General features: G+C 56.2%; 1 protein-coding gene and 1 long non-coding RNA gene across 4 annotated transcripts in view; both read right to left on the bottom strand.

Annotated features, from left to right (window-relative positions):
• Positions 1-18,737, bottom strand: part of LOC309633958 — a 253,401-nt gene that overhangs the window by 99,223 nt on the left and 135,441 nt on the right. The gene's annotated exons all lie outside the window — the stretch shown is intronic.
• NEK6 (NIMA related kinase 6) overlaps positions 1-18,737 on the bottom strand; it is an 84,403-nt gene that overhangs the window by 24,090 nt on the left and 41,576 nt on the right. For all 3 annotated transcript variants that reach the window (XM_082403343.1, XM_082403341.1, XM_082403342.1), the window contains exons 2-5: positions 17,978-18,096; positions 8,321-8,461; positions 6,805-6,867; positions 3,842-3,952 (exon numbers count right to left, since the gene is read on the bottom strand). In XM_082403343.1, coding sequence (XP_082259469.1) covers positions 3,842-3,952; positions 6,805-6,867; positions 8,321-8,461; positions 17,978-18,067 — 405 coding nt within the window. In that variant the 5' untranslated portion in view covers positions 18,068-18,096. The remainder of the gene's footprint in view (positions 1-3,841; positions 3,953-6,804; positions 6,868-8,320; positions 8,462-17,977; positions 18,097-18,737) is intronic.

The raw sequence follows: 18,737 nt of genomic DNA, 5'->3' as shown, positions 1-18,737 counted from the left end.
CTCAGCATACATAACCATTAACAAGCATGCCAAGAACCTCAAGGAAGTGGGCTTGACATTCTCAAATGGACCCCCTCAGTTTCGAAAGGCAAAACCTACTTTGTTGCCTGGAAAATCATACTTAATGCTCCAGAAAAAAACAAACCAAAATACCAAAAGCCACCCAGGCTGCACTGAGGGAGCTGTAAGTAACCAAAGGTCCTGGAAGAAGTAAACTGGGAACATGCCCTCGTCCACTGTTCAGATCAGCATCCCTCTGGGGGATCTCCTGTGAGCCAGGACTGTGTGGGTTGGGGGGCATGGCTCACACACCGGTAACTTGAAACCAGGTTTTTGTTCACTTCAGAGCAACCTTCTTTTTCCAAAGCAGCCATGGGGGAAGCCTTGGCCCCTTTGTCAGGGCAGCCGAGCTGGCATAGGGAAGACGGGGACCCAGGACACACTCCCAGTCTGGGATGGGGCATGGGGTAGAAGGCGGGACCCGAGCTGACCTCTGCTAGGCACATGCCACATTCAGTGTCTGTGCTGGGCCCCACACAGGGATGACTGCACCCATCTCACAGATGAGGAAACTGAGGGCCACATGGGAGCCAGTAAGGGGCAGAGTCACAACAGCTCAACCCCAGGCCTCCCACTGAGGAAACCCAAGTTCTTAACCCACTTCTAAAGACACCAGTAACCACCTGATGAAGGATCAAGGTCAGAGAGGTTCAGGAACTTGCCAAGGGTCACCCAGCAGGGGCGGCAGAGCTGGGATTGGATGTGGGCACCTCCAACATTGGGACAGTCACAGCGGGAAGCCCCTGGCCTGGCACTACAACCCCAAGAGGCTCTTCAAGGCTCCATTCTGGGAGGAGGCCTCGTGTGTGATCTGCCCCAGGCTCCTGGCACGGACCCCCCAGCACAGGACCCCCATCCCTCCCGGGCCATCCCAGACCGCTGCGGTGGGCCGGGCTGGGGTGTTATTTATGCCATGATGTTAGCTAATCCTCATTAGAGCATTTAAGTGGGGACGTGCACGGCTGTGAGCGGTGACTTTCTAAATGTCACGTCCTATTGGTGTGTGTGACATTTAGCAGGAAGGCGCAGAGTCTCTGGTGGGTTCTGGGGTGGCAGCAGCTCCCGGCTTCACCATCCATCGTAAATAATGCCGGCACCATGGCCCTGGTGGTGTTGCTTGGCCCCTGAGGCTGGGGGCCCTAGGGACTCAGGGTCTGCTGGCCAGTGGCCTCCCAGGCCAGACCTTGGTATGGCCCCAGACTGAGCCCTGGCAAGGCCCCTGTTCCCCTCAAAACCCAGAGGCGGCTAGAGAGTGGGAAAGGCCAGAGAAACTGAGCTGCTACCAGGCCCCAGGCACTGTGCTGGGTGCATTACAGACAGAGAAACTGAGGCACAGGGACCCGTCCAAGGTCATCCAGCAGGTGTATCTGACTCTGGGCCCAGGGTCTTTCTACTGCCTTGCCCTGCCTGTCCCGCCTGCTGGGGACAGCACCCAGCCAGGCTCTGCAGGTGAAGGGCCACAGCAGGGGGAACAGGCTCAGGGAGGGGCAGGGAAGGGTGAGGGGTCCCGTGACTGAGAGAGGGGAGGTGCCAGGCCAGGTGAGGAGGAGGGTTCCCGGGCCAGGAGGGCCTGAGGCGCCCGGAAGCAGGGCCACTGCCCCAGAAGCCCAGGGGGTGAGTGACTGACTTGAACCCTGAGCCAGGGTTGGCCCCAGGGAAGCCAGGGAAGGGGCACGTGGTGAAGGGAAGGCACCACCCCAGGCCAGGCACAAAGGGTGCTGGACACCCACGTGCCTCCCTGCTGTCTCTCCTGGCTGGAAGGAGCTTGCATCCGGGTCCTGCAGTTCCCACACGGCCGTCCCCTGTGAGGCCCCCAGGACAGGGGTGGAAACTGAGGTTCAGGGAGGGGAGGGATTTGTAATTTGCCCAGCACCCCCTACCCCACTGTCTGACTCCAGCCCCACTCCATGGACTGAGAGGCTGTGAGGGGGTCTGGGGTCCACTGGGGCTGACAGGGTGCAGCACCCTCACCACAGGCCATATTCCAGGGTCTTTCCTCCCGCTGTTCTCCCCCCAGCCCCGCCCCTCCCTCCACTGGGCATCCAGTCATTCTTCCAGAACACAAAGCTGATCACGTTTACTCTGCACCATGAGTCTCAGGAAGCTTCTTGCTGACCTCGGGGCAAGGTTCCAAATCCTAAGCCTGCACATGAGGCCCTGGTTGGTCCGACCACCCTCTGCCTCACGCTCTCCACCCCTCCCCTTGCCCAGTGCTCTCCTGGACCAAAGTACTTTGTGGACCCCTGGGTTTCCATCCTTTTGGGCTCTGGCACAAGCTGTTCTGCCTCTGGGCTGTGGGTATCCCCTCATGGGTCTCTGCTCATGTGTCACCTCCTCCAGGAAGCCTTCCCTGGCTCCCACAGACCCTGAACTTGGCTTGTTCATGGCAGCTCGTGACTGCTCGTTCACAGCCCTGCCCTCCCATTAGAAGGTGAGCTCCCTGAGGGCACTGCCCCGCCAGCAGCACCCCTAGGTCTCAGCATGGGGGCGGGCACACGGTGGGTGCTGGATGCATGCGTGTTCTGTGAGAGAATGACACAGGAAGGAGAAACAAAGTGGGGAGGGGGTGGGGGGGGAGAGGAAGAAGTAAGACGTGATATAGCACATCTGTTTCCACCAGGGATCTGTGTGGAGATTAACATCCCTGCAAATGCATTAATATGTCAACGAAAATATAAAAACAGGTGATAACAGCTCAAGTAATGCCGCTTCCCAGAGACGCCCGTATTCCTAGGAGCCAAATTTCAGAAGAGCAGGCGCCGAGCAATTAACTGCTCAATCCCCAGTGCCTGGTGGGAAAGGCAGAGGATCCATGTCTGGCCCCGTTTGCAAGTGTGGCTGAGAGCAGGGCTGGGGCTTGAGCGTGCCCCAGCCTGGCTCACGGACAGGGAGGCGATGCAACCCCAGGACAGCGGCCTGTGGATGAGGGTCAAGCCAGCAGGGGAGTGAGAACCTTGAGGAAGGAGCAATGAGTGAAGCTGAGAGCTCAGGCCCGGGGGTCCCATTCAGAGGCTGTGCTGCCTCAAGCAGGTTACTAAACCTCTCTGAGCTTTGCTATCTAAGGACAGTGTGGACTTGGCGAGTGATGCATGTGCTCAGCACGGCTGTGGTCCGCAGTAGGTGCCCCATCAGTGGAGCCGTGATGGTACCCGAGTCCAGACTCAGGCGGACCTGGTCCTGGGCCCAAGGAGGTGGGGCAAGGGGGGCGGGGCAGTTTGAGGACTGCTTGTGGGACTTGGCAAGTTGCCCAACCTCCCCGAGACCCCCCAGCCTCAGCCATTATATGGGAAGGAAGATGCCTCTCCAGGGCTGGAGGGGCCTCAGGAAGGTCACCTGGGGGATGACGTCCACTGGAGGGCCCTAGGCCAGGAAGTAGAGACCTGTGCCAGAGGTATCGGTCTGTCCCCACGTGCGGGATCCTCAGGCAAGTCTTTCAGCCTCTCTGGGCTGTTTTCCCTTCTATAAAATGAGCCAGTTGGACCCACAAGACACTTTCCCAGATTCCATGAGCTGGGGTCCGACCTACATGGGGTTCTGTCCCCAACCCTCTGCAAGGCAGAAGTGGCCCACGAGCCACTGCCCATAGCTGGCCTTCTCCCAGCAAGTGGGGATGGGGCCCGAGAGGGGCCGCCGCTGAGGCCTGTGAGCATTGGCAAGCGGGGCTGAGTGTCCCTGAGCGGCCACCTCTGCCTGAGGCCAGGGCAGTGAGGAACTCGGCCCGAGGAGGGGCCAGCTGACCCGGGCAGCCCCCAGACCCGGCCCTCCCACCAGGCACCCTCACCTTGATCATCTGCGAGAGGTCGCCCGCGTCTGCCAGCTCCAGCACAATGTTCAGCTCGTTGTCCTCAATGAACGAGTCCAAATACTTGATGATGTTTGGATGGTTCAGTTGCTGTCCGAAGAGAGAAAAAGAGGAAGCAGGGAGCCACTGAGAGACGGTACAGCTGGAGAGGTGGGGTATCTGGGGGGAAAGGCCTGCGCTTGGGAGTCAGGCAGACCTGGGTGACACTGGGAAAGCCATGTTGCATCCCCGGGCCTCAGTTTCCTCCTCTGTAGAATGAACATAATGTTTTGGAGAGAAGTTGTGAAGATCACAGGGGCTGATACCCTTGAAATGTCTAACATGGTGACTGCACAGAGCTAAGACTCACTAGACACTTGTGGGAATGACCCTCCTCTTCCTCCTTTCCCTCCTCCTCCTCATCACCACCCAGGGCCCTCTAGGGTAGGGCCAGGCCCCCACTGCTCCGTCGCTGCACTCCGTAGAGCACTTAGAAGTGTCCGTCTCCTTCCTTCATCCTTCCCACTTCCTCAGTTTCTGACCCACTCTTTGTGAAGTCTTGAAACAAAAATCATTCCCGGTGTGAGAGCTGCCCTGAGTGCGGTGCTCTGTGCCAGAGCCCGGCCTCTGTCCGACCACCATCGCCCGTGTGCTCTCCAGACAGGACAGCACCCCACTGACTGCAAGTCACCCCTGCCTGGCTATCAGGAGACCCTGGCAACTGCTTATAACTGAAACTGTTTTACACCAAAATGATTCCAGGATCTGGGGAAGGCACAGGGGACTCAAATATTCTGCCACGGTATGGTCGCCTGTCCACAGGGGCTCCCGTCCAGAGGCCACTTGAAAGCACAGTTTCCCAAAGGCCCAGAAGGTTGCTGGGCGAGGGACGTGCATCTATGCTGCATGCCGCCCTGCACCCAGTCTTGGATTCTGAAATGAGGGGAACGTCGGCAGACATCACACAGCCACACATCCGCCTCTTGTTCTCTCCCTAAGCCAGCCCTGGAGGCTCCTACAGGGCTCGCCTTCCTGCCCCGTGCCTGGCAGCCTCTCACTGGTCCTGGCATGAACAGTATGAACGATGTCGCCCGGTGGCCCCTCCCAGAACCGTGTTTCCCTCTGTTTTGTAGGAAACACCTCGTGCCCTGGCACATCCTGTTGACTTCCACGGGCAGGCCGGGGAGGTGGGTCAAGTTCCGGAAAGGGGCTGGCCTTGGGGCAGAGGTTATAACCATGGCAACGAGGGCTGCCTCTGACCAGACGCTACACTGAGTCCTTCCAACGCATCGTCTCACTAATTCCACGCTACACTGAGTCCTTCCAACGCATCGTCTCACTAATTCCACGCTACACTGAGTCCTTCCAACGCATCGTCTCACTAATTCCACCAACACCTCTGAAGACACAGCACTGCTGTCACCACCCCCTTTGACAAATGAGGAAACTGAGGCCCCAAGCGGTCAGCAGCCTGCCCACAGCCCCACAGCTAGTGAGCAAGGGGTGGGTCTGCCTCCGAAGCCCACGGCCGACCGCACTTGGCGGCACCGCAGCCTGGGGGAGGGTCAGAACGCTCTCCCCCAGGCAGGCCGGGTTCACGCCACCGGGGGCGGCCTCACCAAAGGGGCTGTGGTCACACACTTCTGCGCCCAGGAACCGAACAGGCTGGCTCAGTGTGCACACGCGTACAGATCCTCACTTGTGTGAGTAGTACACATGTTCTTGGCCGTAAGTGGGGAGACAGGGGTGGGTGATCATGACAGCCGTTCCCCAGGGCTGGGTAATCAGTTCCCAGCATCACAACCAGGTCCCAAAGTTGACCATTTCGTAAAACTTTAAACATGTTATTTGAAGGGTATTTTTGGACCTGTGATAGCTACAAGTCTCCAGCCTTGCCCCTGGGACCCATCGTGGCCAGGGGCCACCCCAGCGAGCGCTCACAACTCCCATCTGGCCACGGCCCCTTGCTCGCAGCCACTACAGGGCCACCCTCTTGTTCCCATGTTCAAGTCTCACATCCTGAGTGTGGCATTCAAGGCCACTACAATCTGCCGCCCGCTTCCACACTGAATCCTAAGCCTGGGGATTAGGGCGGGATCCCCAGGAGAGAGCAGCCCTTAGACCAGGCTTGGTCTAGTCCAGAAAGTTCTGTTATCTCTGACTCTCAGGAGGCCAGTGGGGAAGCCAGCGGGGAGGGGGAAAGGAACGACTACAGACACCACCACCATCCCTCGCCTTAGATGGGCCCCTGCACATCTGTCCTTCACATGACCCTGTCCTGTCAGCCCAGCTCTGGTTGAACCAAGGACTTCCGCCCACAGAGGAGCGGGCACACCAGCTACCCCCTGGGGAGACCCATCCCCAGCTGTGCCTCTTCCTTATGGGAGACCTGGCAAGAGCCCAACAGGCTGACAACTCTGGGGCCCTGGGCCCCTCCAGCAGCCAGAACCCAGGGCCATGTGCTTGGCTGTTAATTCTACCCAGTGCCCCAGGCTGGCTTTGCTGAGTCTCCCCAACAGAGAGCATCTCCTGGTGGGAGCAAGAGGATGGGAGGGAAGAAAAGAGAACACACTGTGGCTGAATATTCAAACGTGCGTGTCACCACGTGGAAATACAAGAATACGAGGCTGAGAGGAAAGACAGGATGAGATAGAGAGGGAGACAGAGACAGACAAACTGAAGTTCAACCCAACGCCCACCCTCGCTCCTTCCCCAGTAGCCTGGTCCACGGGCCGCCACATCCAGGATCCACGTGGGACAAGGACAGCCAGTCTGGGGGCAGCATGAGGACTGGGCAGAGGTGAGGCGGGGTCCCTGCCAGGCCACAAGAAAACAAACAAGCTGCTGTCCCCCCACCAGGTATGTCGTTTCTGAATCTAACGGGCTGAGGGCTGTGGTGGACGTGATGCGGCCCAGACTGGCCCAAGGAAGTGAGGGGCCCCCGCTCGGCCCAGGGCTCTCACCTTCAGGAGGCCGATCTCCTTGACACAGTCCTGCCGGGCCTTGGCGTCCATCATCTCAAATATCTTGGGTGAGAGGAAACAGAGAAAGAGTGGTTAAAACCCAGCACCCCTGGAGGGGGCATGAGGCCCAGGACCCCAGTCTGGGTTCTCCCACCTCCTCGCCGAGGGAACCCTGTAAGGACAACAGTTCGGATTACTGGGTGCCCACCACGTGCCAGGTGCTGTGCTGACCAATTTCCACCAAATCATCATGGCAACTCCCATGAGGCAGGAGTTACTGTCGCCAACTTACAGAGGAGGAGACTGAGGTCCAGAGAAGTCCAGTGACTTGCTGAGGTCATGCACTGGTAAGTGGCAGGAAACACGCTTGGAGCCTCAGTCTTCACATCTGTAGATGGGGCCAACAGCCTGACCTCACAGGACAGTCGTGTGGACCGAGTAAGAAGAGGGGGCACAGCATGCGCCCCCTGACCCCCAGCCCCGCTAGTGTTCACTGTGTGGGTCCTCCCAGCATCTTCTAACTTACAGGAACAAACAGGAGGGCAACACTGCAGCAGCCCCACCACAGAACCTATCCTGGCACTAAAAACCAACACTAAGAGAACCCAGGTAAGCCCTTCCTTGGCAGACAAAGAGCAGAACACAGGCCTTTTCTGAACCGAGGAGCCCGTCTCTCCTCCGGCCATCAGAGGCCTCACGTGCAGCTCACAGATCAACAAGGAGGCAATCACGCTGGCCGGCTCCAGGCGGGGGGTCTTCGTCTTGTCTCCCCACCTCGTGACTGTGTCTGAGCTACCTTCTCTCTCCTGGGCCTCCTCTGCCCAGGCTGTTAATCTCATTCTTTAAGGTAAATGAGCAAATAGAGGGACCCTGGAAGCTCTGCTGGAGGATTCGAGACCGTTTCCTGCAGCAAAGCAGCATTCAGACGGGCTCAGTGGCTCTCATGGAAAAGCTTCCTGCCTGGGCTTTGCTGCCTAAAGCCCATCTGTCCGACCCCACTCCTCCATTCAGGAGGGACTCAGAGGTTGGGAAGGGCACTCAAGCCCAGAGCTGACCACAGAGCGTCAGTGGCCGCAGATCTGAGTCTCAGCTCCCTCCGTCCCTGGTGAGTTATCCACGTGTCTGCAGTTTTCCTCCTCTGGGAGGGTGATAATCCCTACCCACAGGGCTGCTGTCGAAGTTCTGTGAGCACCAGCACGATTCAGTATACAGCAGGTGCTCAGCACATGCTCACTCTTCTTTTCCTTTACGGCTTACAGTGAGCTTCCGCAAAGACAAGTCGCCCTGATTCTCCCACAGCCCATGAGTGAGGTGGATACTAGTTTCCCTCGTTTACAGAGGAAGGGGGAGGGAGAAGGGGAGGGGGGAGGGGAGGGGGGAGGGGAGGGGGAGGGGAGGGGGAGAGGGAGGGGGAGAGGGAAGGGAAGGGAAGAGATGGGACTAGACCAGAGCTACAATGTTCGGACACAAGCCACTCCTGCCATGTGGTCTTGACCCCATGGGGCTGTTGGCTCACCTGCACCTTCTTCAGAGCCACTGTCTTCCTGTCCAGCAGACAGGTGGCCTTGTACACCTCGCTGAACTGCCCTCGGCCGATCTTCTTCTCGATCTGGAAGTCAGCCAGCGAGCAGCGAAAAGACAGGGCGTTCGGGTGCCTCTGGAGGGGGAGGGAAAGAGGGCATCGGTGACCAGCCAGGCAGATGGAGGGCCAGGAGCCGTGGGGGTGCGGGGGGCTGCTGCCCCTTCCTGAGCCCCAGCAGTGCCCCTACAAAGTGAAGGAGGGACCCTGGTTGCCAACCCCACTATCGGAGCCCCCCTTGCCCCCTGGCGCTCTCCACACCAGCTCCATTTGACGCCAAGGACCCCACTCTGCAGATGTGATCTCTTCCACAGCATTTATCACCATCCCTCAGTATGTGATCACTTTTTCCTTTGCTCATTTCTGTCTCCGCCCCCTGAAGGCTGGCTCTGTGGGCCAGCGCCTTGCCTGCCTTTGTCACTCCTGAATCCTTTCTGTCCCAGTGGAGCCGGCTGGCAGAGTAGGTGCAATAAATGTCTAAGGAAGCAACTCACCTAAGTCACACAACCACGGGGAGGCCCTGTGGGCCCTCCATGTGCAACCTCAACCCTAACCCTGCAAGTCATCCTAAAAGCGGCAACTTCCCTTCCTGTGGTAGCCAGTGCCATCACAGAGACGAGAACACGAAGGTTAAACTTGCAGCCTGACACTCGGAGCCCATTTTTTGGATACACTGCCTCCTTTATGGCAACGTGAAGAATCTGGAGACTTCGTGATGACTCTCTAGGGGCCAGCATTGAAAGCCATGATTAAGCTGTAGGACCTGCCCAGGGGTGGAGCCAACAGGTGAGGCAGCAGTGGCCAGGTACCTCCCCCCGCCGACACACACACAAACACACCAGCAAAGGTACTCTCAGGAAGAGGAGAGGAGGGGGCGCCAACGCTGGGCCTTGGGAGGGGGATGGGGGAGAGAATGCCCCATGTCAGCCTGGCGGGATGTGCCCTCCCTCCTGCTACTCTCAGGCGGGGGATCACTGACACTGGGGACCCTCCCCAGCTGGATGGTGGCATGAAGAAAGGGTCTCTGTTGTTGCCAGATGACTTCCATATAGTAGGTGTGCAGAAATGTGTGTAGGATTCAGTCTGGGGAGCAGGGGTGGGGCAAGGAACCCTGAAAGCCTCACTGCAGCAAGAATAAGCCACTGAATTTTCTGAAGTGAAAAATGTCTCTTCCAGACTTGGGCCAGATCATCTGAGAGTGTGGAAGATCAAGTATTTCACTGGGCTGTGTTCTGGAATTCTCCCTACTAGGAATGCCAACAATAGACCAGGAGGCCCTGGAAGAGCCTTGGGAACCCTGACAGTGGAGCCAATCAGCCTGGGTCGCTGGCTGGTGACCTTGGCGGTTACACAAGCCACCCTGTGCCTCGGTTTCCCGTCTATAAGGGGGAAGTAGGGTGGCCGTGAGGATCCCATGAGATCGCTGAGCCCTGCACACAGTAGGTGCTTAGTGGTTGCAGCCATGTTACTGGCAGGCGTGGGCAGGGCAGGAGTGAGGAAGCCGGGGGGGCCCCGAGCAGCTACCCACCACCTCTGCACCTGCCGAGGCCCAGCCGTGGACCAAGGAGACCCTAAGGGGCACCCTCTTGCCAAGAGTGAGAAATGGAACTCAGCCTCGCAGCCCGCAATCCTGCTGCCTCCTTCCCTCAGCAAGATGACAGCTGGTCCCACCCCGACTCTGAAGTCTCCAGGACTTCAGAGATTTGAAGATGCTCCATCCGGGGACCCGAGTGGGAGGGAGGGCTGGCAGAGGAAGAAGACGATGCTCTTACCCAGCACCTGCTGGTCTCTGTCAGGTAAGTTCTTTAGTCACAGCAACTGACCTACCTATACACTGCGTGTCCACCTAAGATGAGCAAGCATGCATTTACTGAGCGCGGACTACGTGCCAGGCACCGTGCAGAATGCTTCCCAGGACCCTGTGAGCGGACATCATCGCAATCTCCATTTCAGGAAACCAAGCGCAGGCTCGGAGGGGAGGCTCCAGACCCCACCATGAGTAACGGCAGGAATTTGAACCCGGGGCTGGGTACCCCAGAGCCTTTACCCTTCACCCTGTGCTGTGTGGCCTCCCAACTCAGATGCCACTTCTGCGTTTCCTCTGAGACCCTGTGACTAGCCAGGCCTACACTTCCTGCTTCAGCCACCTGAGTCCCACCCATCCCCCCACCATGGGCCTCACCAAGTGGGCCCCTGTCTTAGTCCCCTTTCTGTCCTTTGAACTAAGGCTCTGACCCACTCGAAGCGAGTGCTCAGGGCATGCTTGTCAAATGACACAACGAAATGCACCCAAAACAGCCTGGTGCAGAAGGGACTCTGTGACCCAGCCACTGTCACTTCTATGGGTGCAGCTGAAATCACACACCCTAGAAAAAGGCAGCTTTCTTGGCACTTGGAGGGATCACACGTGGTCATGAAAATAACGACGACAAGCTTTCGTGTATTAGGCACCTACTATGCGTCCGTTGCTGTACTAGATGCTTAGGCAGGTCTTAGGACTAAAGTCTCCTAACGGCCTTGTAAAACAAGACTTATTAATCCCACTTCATGAATAAGGACACTGAGGCACAGGCAGTGGGGAGCTGGGACTTGAACTCCCTGACGATAGAGACCCAGCTGCGCTGCCAGGTGACATGGGGCAGTGAAGAGTCTGGGGGATGTGCTCACTACAGATCCTGGCTCTGCCAACATGGGGCTGCTTCCCTCCATGGCGAGTGGTCACAGACCCCAGTGCTCTCCACCCACCCCAAGATGTTCCCCAGAGGCCACGTGGCCCAGCTCCACAGCCACTGGAAGCTCCCAGAGGATGCGGGCGACTTCCCAGCCACCATCGCTAAGGCTCCCCCGCACATCTGCATATGCGATGACCCAGATTTGCATTTCCTGTCACAGCCCATTCGACCTAATTAGAGGAAAGCTCTGAGGAGGGGGCAGGTTTCCCCGGCAGCAGCACAGCGGTGAGGGGGCTCAGGGGCCTCCGCTGCCCTTACAGGGGTTAGGACCGGGCCCTGTCCCCAGAGGGGCCTCTGCTCAGGTGGGGGTCATCGCGGGACACAGGACTCCTGGGCGCAGCTGCCTGAGCCAGCCGAGTCCTGACCCCGATTTAACTCAGGGGCTCGGAGTAGAGAAAAGCTGAACTGAGCTCTTGCCCCCAAAGGCCAGGCCTCTCCCGGCTGCCACCCACCTCCTGGGGGGGCCCTGGCAAGTTCCGCTCTTGCTCCTGCATCAGAGAGGTCATCCATGATGGGGGATGTTAGAAACACCAGCCCAGGATTTCCTGGAGGATTCCAGGAGAAGAGGGTCTGGGGAGCTCTAAACTGCTGGGCAAACACGGGGCTGGCCCCGAACAACTCCCAAGATGGCGGCTCCAACACATCCTCCTGACGGCCTTTCTGAAAACGGCTCATGTAATGCTTACTGTCCCCTGTTACGTCTGGGACCCCATGCTGCCTCCCGGGGAAAATAAACACAATCCCTGGGCCCAGGTTGGCAGAGAGGTGACTGCCACTCTGGCTCTGTCAGTTGAGACACTAACGCTGGGGCCTGGAGGCCTGGGTTCAAGTCCTGGCTCTGCCACTTCCCGGTGAGCCCTCTGGGCCTCGGTTTCCTCATGTGTCCAACTGAGATAAACAGCGCCCCCTCCAGAGGGTTGTTGGGGGTTAAATAAGTTAATGAGTGAACATTTAGAAGAGGGCCCAGCACTCAGGAAATGCTGCGTGTTTGTTGTTATTATCATGTTTGTTGTTATTATTACTATTGGGTTGGCATTGTAGAATGTCTGGCGAATGGCAGCACCTATTTCCCAGGGGCTGGGGGTGAGCTGAGGCAGGGTGTGCCCGGACTGGCGGGAGCCTGGCCCAGGGACCAAGCACAGGGAGTTGTCAGCTGTAATTATCATCACCCCCGTCCCCACCCCACCAAGGGTCTGCGTTGGGCATATTTCTAGCCCCAGGCTCTTTAGCTATAAAAACTAAAATGAATGTTTCTTCTTCTTCTTTTTTTTTTGGTCGTGCCGCGTGGCCTGTGGGATCTTAGTTCCCTGACCAGGGATCGAACCCAGGCCACAGCAGTGAAAGCGTGGGGTCCCAGCCACTGGACCACCGGGGAATTCCCTGAAATGAATTTTAAGATACAAGAATAAGATCAACGACATCCCATTTCCTTAACACCCCTGATGCTGGGTACCATGCTGGATGTTTAAAGTACACCATCTCACTTAGGTCTCCCCAGCCCCATTTCACGTATGAGGAAACTGAGGCTCAGAGAGGTCATTTACCCAACATCCTCTGGCTACAGGAAAGTGGTGAGGTGGATATACCTGCAGCTTCTGACTGTACCGACCTCGTGCCAGTCACCCAGGGCCTTTGCTAGACAACAGGCTCGCCTCCCTTTCTAGGCTGTGCTGTGGGCGCCAGAGGCCATTTCTGACCTACTCATCCCCCTTCCCCAGAGTGGGAGCCCCTTAGTTCTCCCGAAAAGGTAGAAGAGATGGGGTGGAGGGGCAGGGAGGAGGTGGCAGTAGGCCTGGGGAGGACTCACGATCTCAGAGAGGAGGAGCCTCTGGGAGCAACTCCCTGGGCAGCGGGAGGAATCTGGTGGGATCAGGAGTCGAGGACACGGCCGAGGTCCTGAGTCACCTCCAGCCCCAATCCCACCCTCCCAAGAAATGGGAGGACACGACCAGACATACAGCAGGGGAAGGGAGTGTCTTGGACCACCCCAGGACACCCTCACCCCAGAAAGCTCGGAGAGACCCAGCTCTCTTCCCCAAGTCAGATCAAATTAGGCCACAAATGCCCCCCACCCTGCGTTAATTTGAGTTTAAAATGTTTGAACCACAATAAGCCTCAGCCATCGACAAATCCTTTTTTTTTTTCAAACAGGAGCATAAAATTACATGTTAAAAGAATAAAAATGCATTCGCCCAATTAATTTTCTGAAATCTCATTAAAAAACTTAGCCTGACTAAGTCAGACTTCTGACCTGAATTTTAATCATCTTTACACTGGATGGGTCTTTTTTCCCTGATATTTGCAATGCATCATTAATTTTAAGGCAACCGTTTCTATGATTTTAAAAAGCACGCTTCATCAGAATGACATTTCCTGTAAACGAGTTTCACCTTTAAAGACACCTGACATCGTGTGCAGGGAACTTCTCAGGGATGCGGTACATGTGTGTATAGCAATGCGCTTTAAATCTGTGCAGCACGAAAGAAGGGTGCGACTTACAAAGAGTCCATATTGTCAGACTCTTTACGAGGCCAGCCCCACTCAGCTCTTCACGATCTGGCTAATTCTGTCCCCGAAGCCAGTCTCCCCTCCTGCAGCCCTCGTGGCAAGAAAATGCTCTGCGGGGCCACAGGGCCTGGATCCACCCCTGGCTCTGGGCTCTGCCCCTCAACAGCAAAAAGGACAAGTTACCACTCATCTTGGTTTCCTCCCCTGCAAAATGGAGTTCTGAATAAGGTCTCCTTCTCTTGAGTTGGTAGGAGGATGAAATGAGGTAACTGCCAGGCATCGTAATGTAGTGACTGTCTCAGCTTGGAAGTCTGTCTACACTCAGCTTTGTGCCATCGGTTCATGGGAGCGGTGAGCAAGACGCCCGAACATGGGAGACGCCTGATGACAAAACCTAAGGTCATCTCAGTTGTGGTGGCTCCCCCAGGACGAGCCTCACTAACCAAGCTCAGAGAAAGCTGAGCTTAAACACACGGATGAGAGAATCTGGAACCAGCTCCAACGACTAACAAGCAAAGACTTGAAGGGAAACAAACCATAAAGAGCATCGGCCCCCATGCCAGCAGGCTGGCCACGTCCTTTACCTCCCTCTCCTGAATCCCTTCAGTTACCAAGGGCAGTTGGTTTTTCCCCTGGAAGTCTCTGGAGTCTTCCCTCCCTGTGTCGGGCCCATTTAAGGCCAAAGCATCATGTGACCTATTTTCACCTAACTTGTGCCTCGGGCCCCAGCTACCAGTGACCTAAAACCCAAACCCCTTGTCAATTTAAACCCCAAATGGGCTCCCTATTTGCTACAGATTCAATTCCAAATGACAGGGTGGATTCCAGGCCTTTCATAAACACCAGCTGTTACCTTTTCTAAGCACAGGTATTTAAATACTTATCCAACCTGACTGGTTGTGCACCTTCAGGTCTGGCTCCTTCCTCTTCCTGGAACATCCTCCTCTCCCTGTTTTGCCCCAAACTCCTGATCATTGTCAGCCCACGTGTCATCTTCTTTCTAGAGAGAGCTTTCCTTGTCAACCCTGATGCCCCGGGCAGAACAAGCCACCCCATTCTCTGGGCTCCCCCTGCATCGGTCCATCCCTCCCTGGGAGCCTCACCTCTGCACCATCTTTATTTACTTATGTGTAGGGCTCACCGGCAGACCCAAGGCAGAAACGAGACAAGCACTTGCTGAATTTACAACACTTAAGCAAACACTTCTTGAATCTTAATGGCCGTTAATATTTGGTCATTAAATCTTATCTAACTATCATCATTGTTTTGGGAAGATTTTCATGAAGATTTTGGTGCAATGCAGAACTAATGACAGCTGTCCCCATCCCCTGCAAAGTTATGCACATTCCTCTGTCTCTGAACAGTGCCGAATATAACTGAACTTGGCACGTCCCAAGCAGGTTTGCAAAGACTTTCCAGATGGAAGACACATTAGCCAGGGCTTTCTCAGACAAGAACACCTTTCTCCTTCTTGGAAATTCATGTGTTTCTTAGTGGGTCAGCTGAGCCCTGCGTTTCTTTCCTGATGAAAATGCTCTGAAGCAAATTGGTAAAATCATAAACCATGGGGGCATTTTAAGCTCTTTTTCGCAACTCCACTCATTCATTCATTCATTAGAAACCTCAATAAAAGCAAGCATGTTCAGCTTTCCCAAGTATATATGAATTTCACATATGATTCAACCCAGTTCAGCAAACATATTTTCATAGGCTGGCAGCACCCAGAGCTAGAAAGTTCCTTGAAATGAACAAACCACTAGCCTTGGACACAGAAGGTTAACAAAAGCCAGAGTTTGAGTGTGCGCTAAATTGTTCTTTCTACACTGGGGGTATTTCCAGCCCTGGGCTCTTTAGCTGTGAAAACCAAAATGATTTTTAAAATATAAGAATAAGATCAATGACATACCATTTCCTTAACACCAACAATACTAGGTACCATGTTGGGTGTTTAAAATATACCATCTCACTTTCTTCACTGCTCCATTTTACAGAAGAGGAAACTGAGGCTCAGAGAGGTCATTTTACCCAATGTCACCTGGCTGGTGAGGGATGGAATTGGGAACCAAACCCAGCCTGGTCCAGAGCACAGCATTTTGCCATCATGCAGCCTGGCTCTTTTCTCTCAGGGTGATTTCAGGGAAACAGCAGTGCCTCCTGCCATAAAGGAAAATGCCTGTGCCGTCACTTTGAGGTGTTTCTATGTCCTGAAAACAGGCAAGATTCCAGCCGTGATCTCTCCCCAGACAGTGTTTAAATACCAGTGCTCTATGAGACGAGGAGAGAGAAAGCGCCTGACTGTTTTCATTCCAGCCCCGACCTGCAGCAGCCCCAGCGTCAATGCGGCTGTGCCCCAGTTCTGCAGACCCGGCCAGATGCTGGCGAACCAGGGGCATCTTTCCCGCCAGCCGCTAGCCAACGCTGAGTAATCGTATCTAATTACACTTAACTATGTCATTACCCACTCCAACATGTGCGAGGAGACACCCGGAAGGTGCCACCGCCACGGCAGCCCACCACCTCCTCGCCTTGTTTGTGACATAATTATGGGACTCTCTGCTCTGCCAAATGAGGCTGTAATTAACCCTAATTGCTCAAAATGCAACTGGCTAATTCTGGGAGATTAATCAAGGGGGACTCAATTGTTAGTGAATGACTTAATATGACAAATTGCTACATTACCCGAGGAGGCCCCACTGCCCCCAGCCATCGGGGAGGTGTCCTGGTGGACCCTGGACCAGCAGTGTCTATGGGCTTCCCAGCTTTCTCCCCAAATTCCACCTAGGAAATGGGCCCCTGCATCCCAGCCAGTAACTGGAATGGGGAGGATGAAGAGCATAGACGCCTTTGGACCCCCTGTGCGTGTGTGTGCGCACATACACAGTTTCTCCTACTTAACATGTCACCTCTGTGTGAATCTATAGATGTGCCCCTCCCCTTGGGCTGATGCAGCGTCACACCAGGAAGCACAGTTTGATGAGAGCTCAGGCGCGGGAGAAGGATTTCAGACTCACCTGCCTCCTTGGCCAGGCACCTTTGGGCAGTATAGAACCTGTACGACTGTACATGGCAACCCTGCCCAAGCAGGTCAAACACCAGTCCACCTGAAGTCCTCCAACAGGACTAGGCAGTTAGAAGCTGTGACAATCCTTCCATGGCTCAGGAAGGTGGCTGACTCTGAGTCTCCTCCTGACTTAGGCCTCACAGGTCTGGGACACAAGCCAACCCTGCACAATTACTTTTCATCATTCCAGGCTGTCCACAGGATGCTACAGCACCTGGCCCTGTCCAATCTGCCCAGCCAAGCTCTCTGTCCCCTCCAGTTCTTTGCAAGCCACTTCCTCCAAGAGGCCTCTCTGGTCCCCTAGTTCAGACCACATTCCTTGTTGGAGTTCCACTGACCCCCAGTTTCTTCTGCTTTCTTTCCTGTCTTTCTGTCCTGTGAGGCTGTGTGCTCCCTAAGAGCAGACCTGGGTCTGTTCACACACGGCGGTGTCCTGGGTGGTGCACTCCATGAGTCTGCAGTTCATGAACTTGGCAGGCGAAGCCCCACCCCAGAGGCTTCTGTCTAGGAAGGGAGGCAGACCCAGGAGCCAGTGCCCCAGCGGATGCGATCACGGCCATGACCTAGTGCCTGTGCGCAGGTGTGGAGACAGCACAGAGCAGGGGGTGCCGTGGAACAAGAAGCCTCCCCAGAAGCAGCGGCATTTGGACTGAGGCCTGGAGGTGTCAAGGAGGGCGCCCCAGGCCCAGGGGACGGCATGTGCAAAGGCATGGGGTGTGCGAGCAGCTCACAACCCCAGAAGCCACTTTCCGAAAAGCTGCCAAAGGCTGCCTGGCTCTCTGAGAGGGTGGGGCCGGTGTAAGGAAACCGGCGTCCCCGAAGCTCTGCGGGTCCTAGACAAAGAGGCTAAAGAGGGCCAGAACGCAGCTGAGACCAGAAAGGAGGCAGACCAGCTCAGAGCCAGGAAGCACTTTCTGACCCCAAGCGCACCCCGTCCACTCGCCTGCGCCCCTCACTCTCCTCGGGGCCTCCACGACTCCCTCTATGTCCGTCCTTCTAACCAGTGCTGATCCCTCTGAGATAAAGCTGTTCCATTCACATGGAAGCCCCAGGGACAGGACCAGGGCCTGGCATCCCAGCCCAGAGTGTGGAACAGAGAGGCATCTGTGAGGGCTGCTGACTGGGATGGAGGGCAGAATGGTTAGGGAGTGACTCTGCTCCCATCGCTGGAAGCATTCAAGGTGCCCGGGGGCTGCCAAGGGGCGTCCTGCCGTGGCCGGGACAAAGCAGCCTCAGGGATCTGTGTTCCTCCAAGACTCTCCAGTGCGCTGCAGATGAAGGAGGAGGGCTTACCTGTGGGTCGGGAGGGTGCGCGGGCCCCGGGGTGTGGCAGAGGTTGTTCGGGCTCCCTCCATGGGGCAGGTGGCTAGGCTGTCCTGCCATCCTGCATGCCAGCCTCACGAGGACACGGGCTGCAACAGAAAAGAAGGGCTTTCTTACACACAGGCCTGTGCACTTTCTCTTCTCCGTGGCCCTCGGATCGAGGAAGTAATTTCACTTGTCCCATTTTACAGATGTGCAGGCTGAGGTGACAAGCTGTTAGGTAACTTGCCCTTGGTTATCCGGCTTGGAAGTGGCAGGACTAGGACTCGATGGCCCATGTGACACACCTCCCTCCATTACGCTGTCCCGACTAGGTTGCTAGGACTATCCCTGTTGGATAGAGGGGAACACAGACTCTGTGCAGGGAATAGTCTAAAGGTGCCCCCACCATCCAGCAAGGGAGGCGCCAGATTCAATGCCACATGTGCCAGACTCCAAAGCCTGTTCTTGCCCCGTTGCTGTCCTCCGTGCCTCATCCCCATCCTCACCCCGATACAAACCCAGGTTGGCAGCCTAGTGGCCAGAAGAGAGAGACCTTGAGTCAGACTGCAAGTAGCAGCTGCAGGAAGGACCCCACATGCCCGTCCTTGCTGGGACCTGGTGCACCAGACACTGGGAAGGCCGAGGCCACCGGTCCTACTCAAGTCCTGCACAAACCTCCAGGCAGGGGCAGAGCCCTCTGCACAGGGAACAGCCCCCTCAACCTCCAGGGCTTGGGCTGCCACATCAG

Source organism: Balaenoptera borealis, assembly GCF_965194805.1.
Source record: "Balaenoptera borealis genome assembly, chromosome: 8".
NCBI lineage: Eukaryota > Metazoa > Chordata > Mammalia > Artiodactyla > Balaenopteridae > Balaenoptera > Balaenoptera borealis.
The sequence above is the reverse complement of the archived record's forward strand: the minus strand, read 5'-3'. Positions and strand labels throughout refer to the sequence as shown.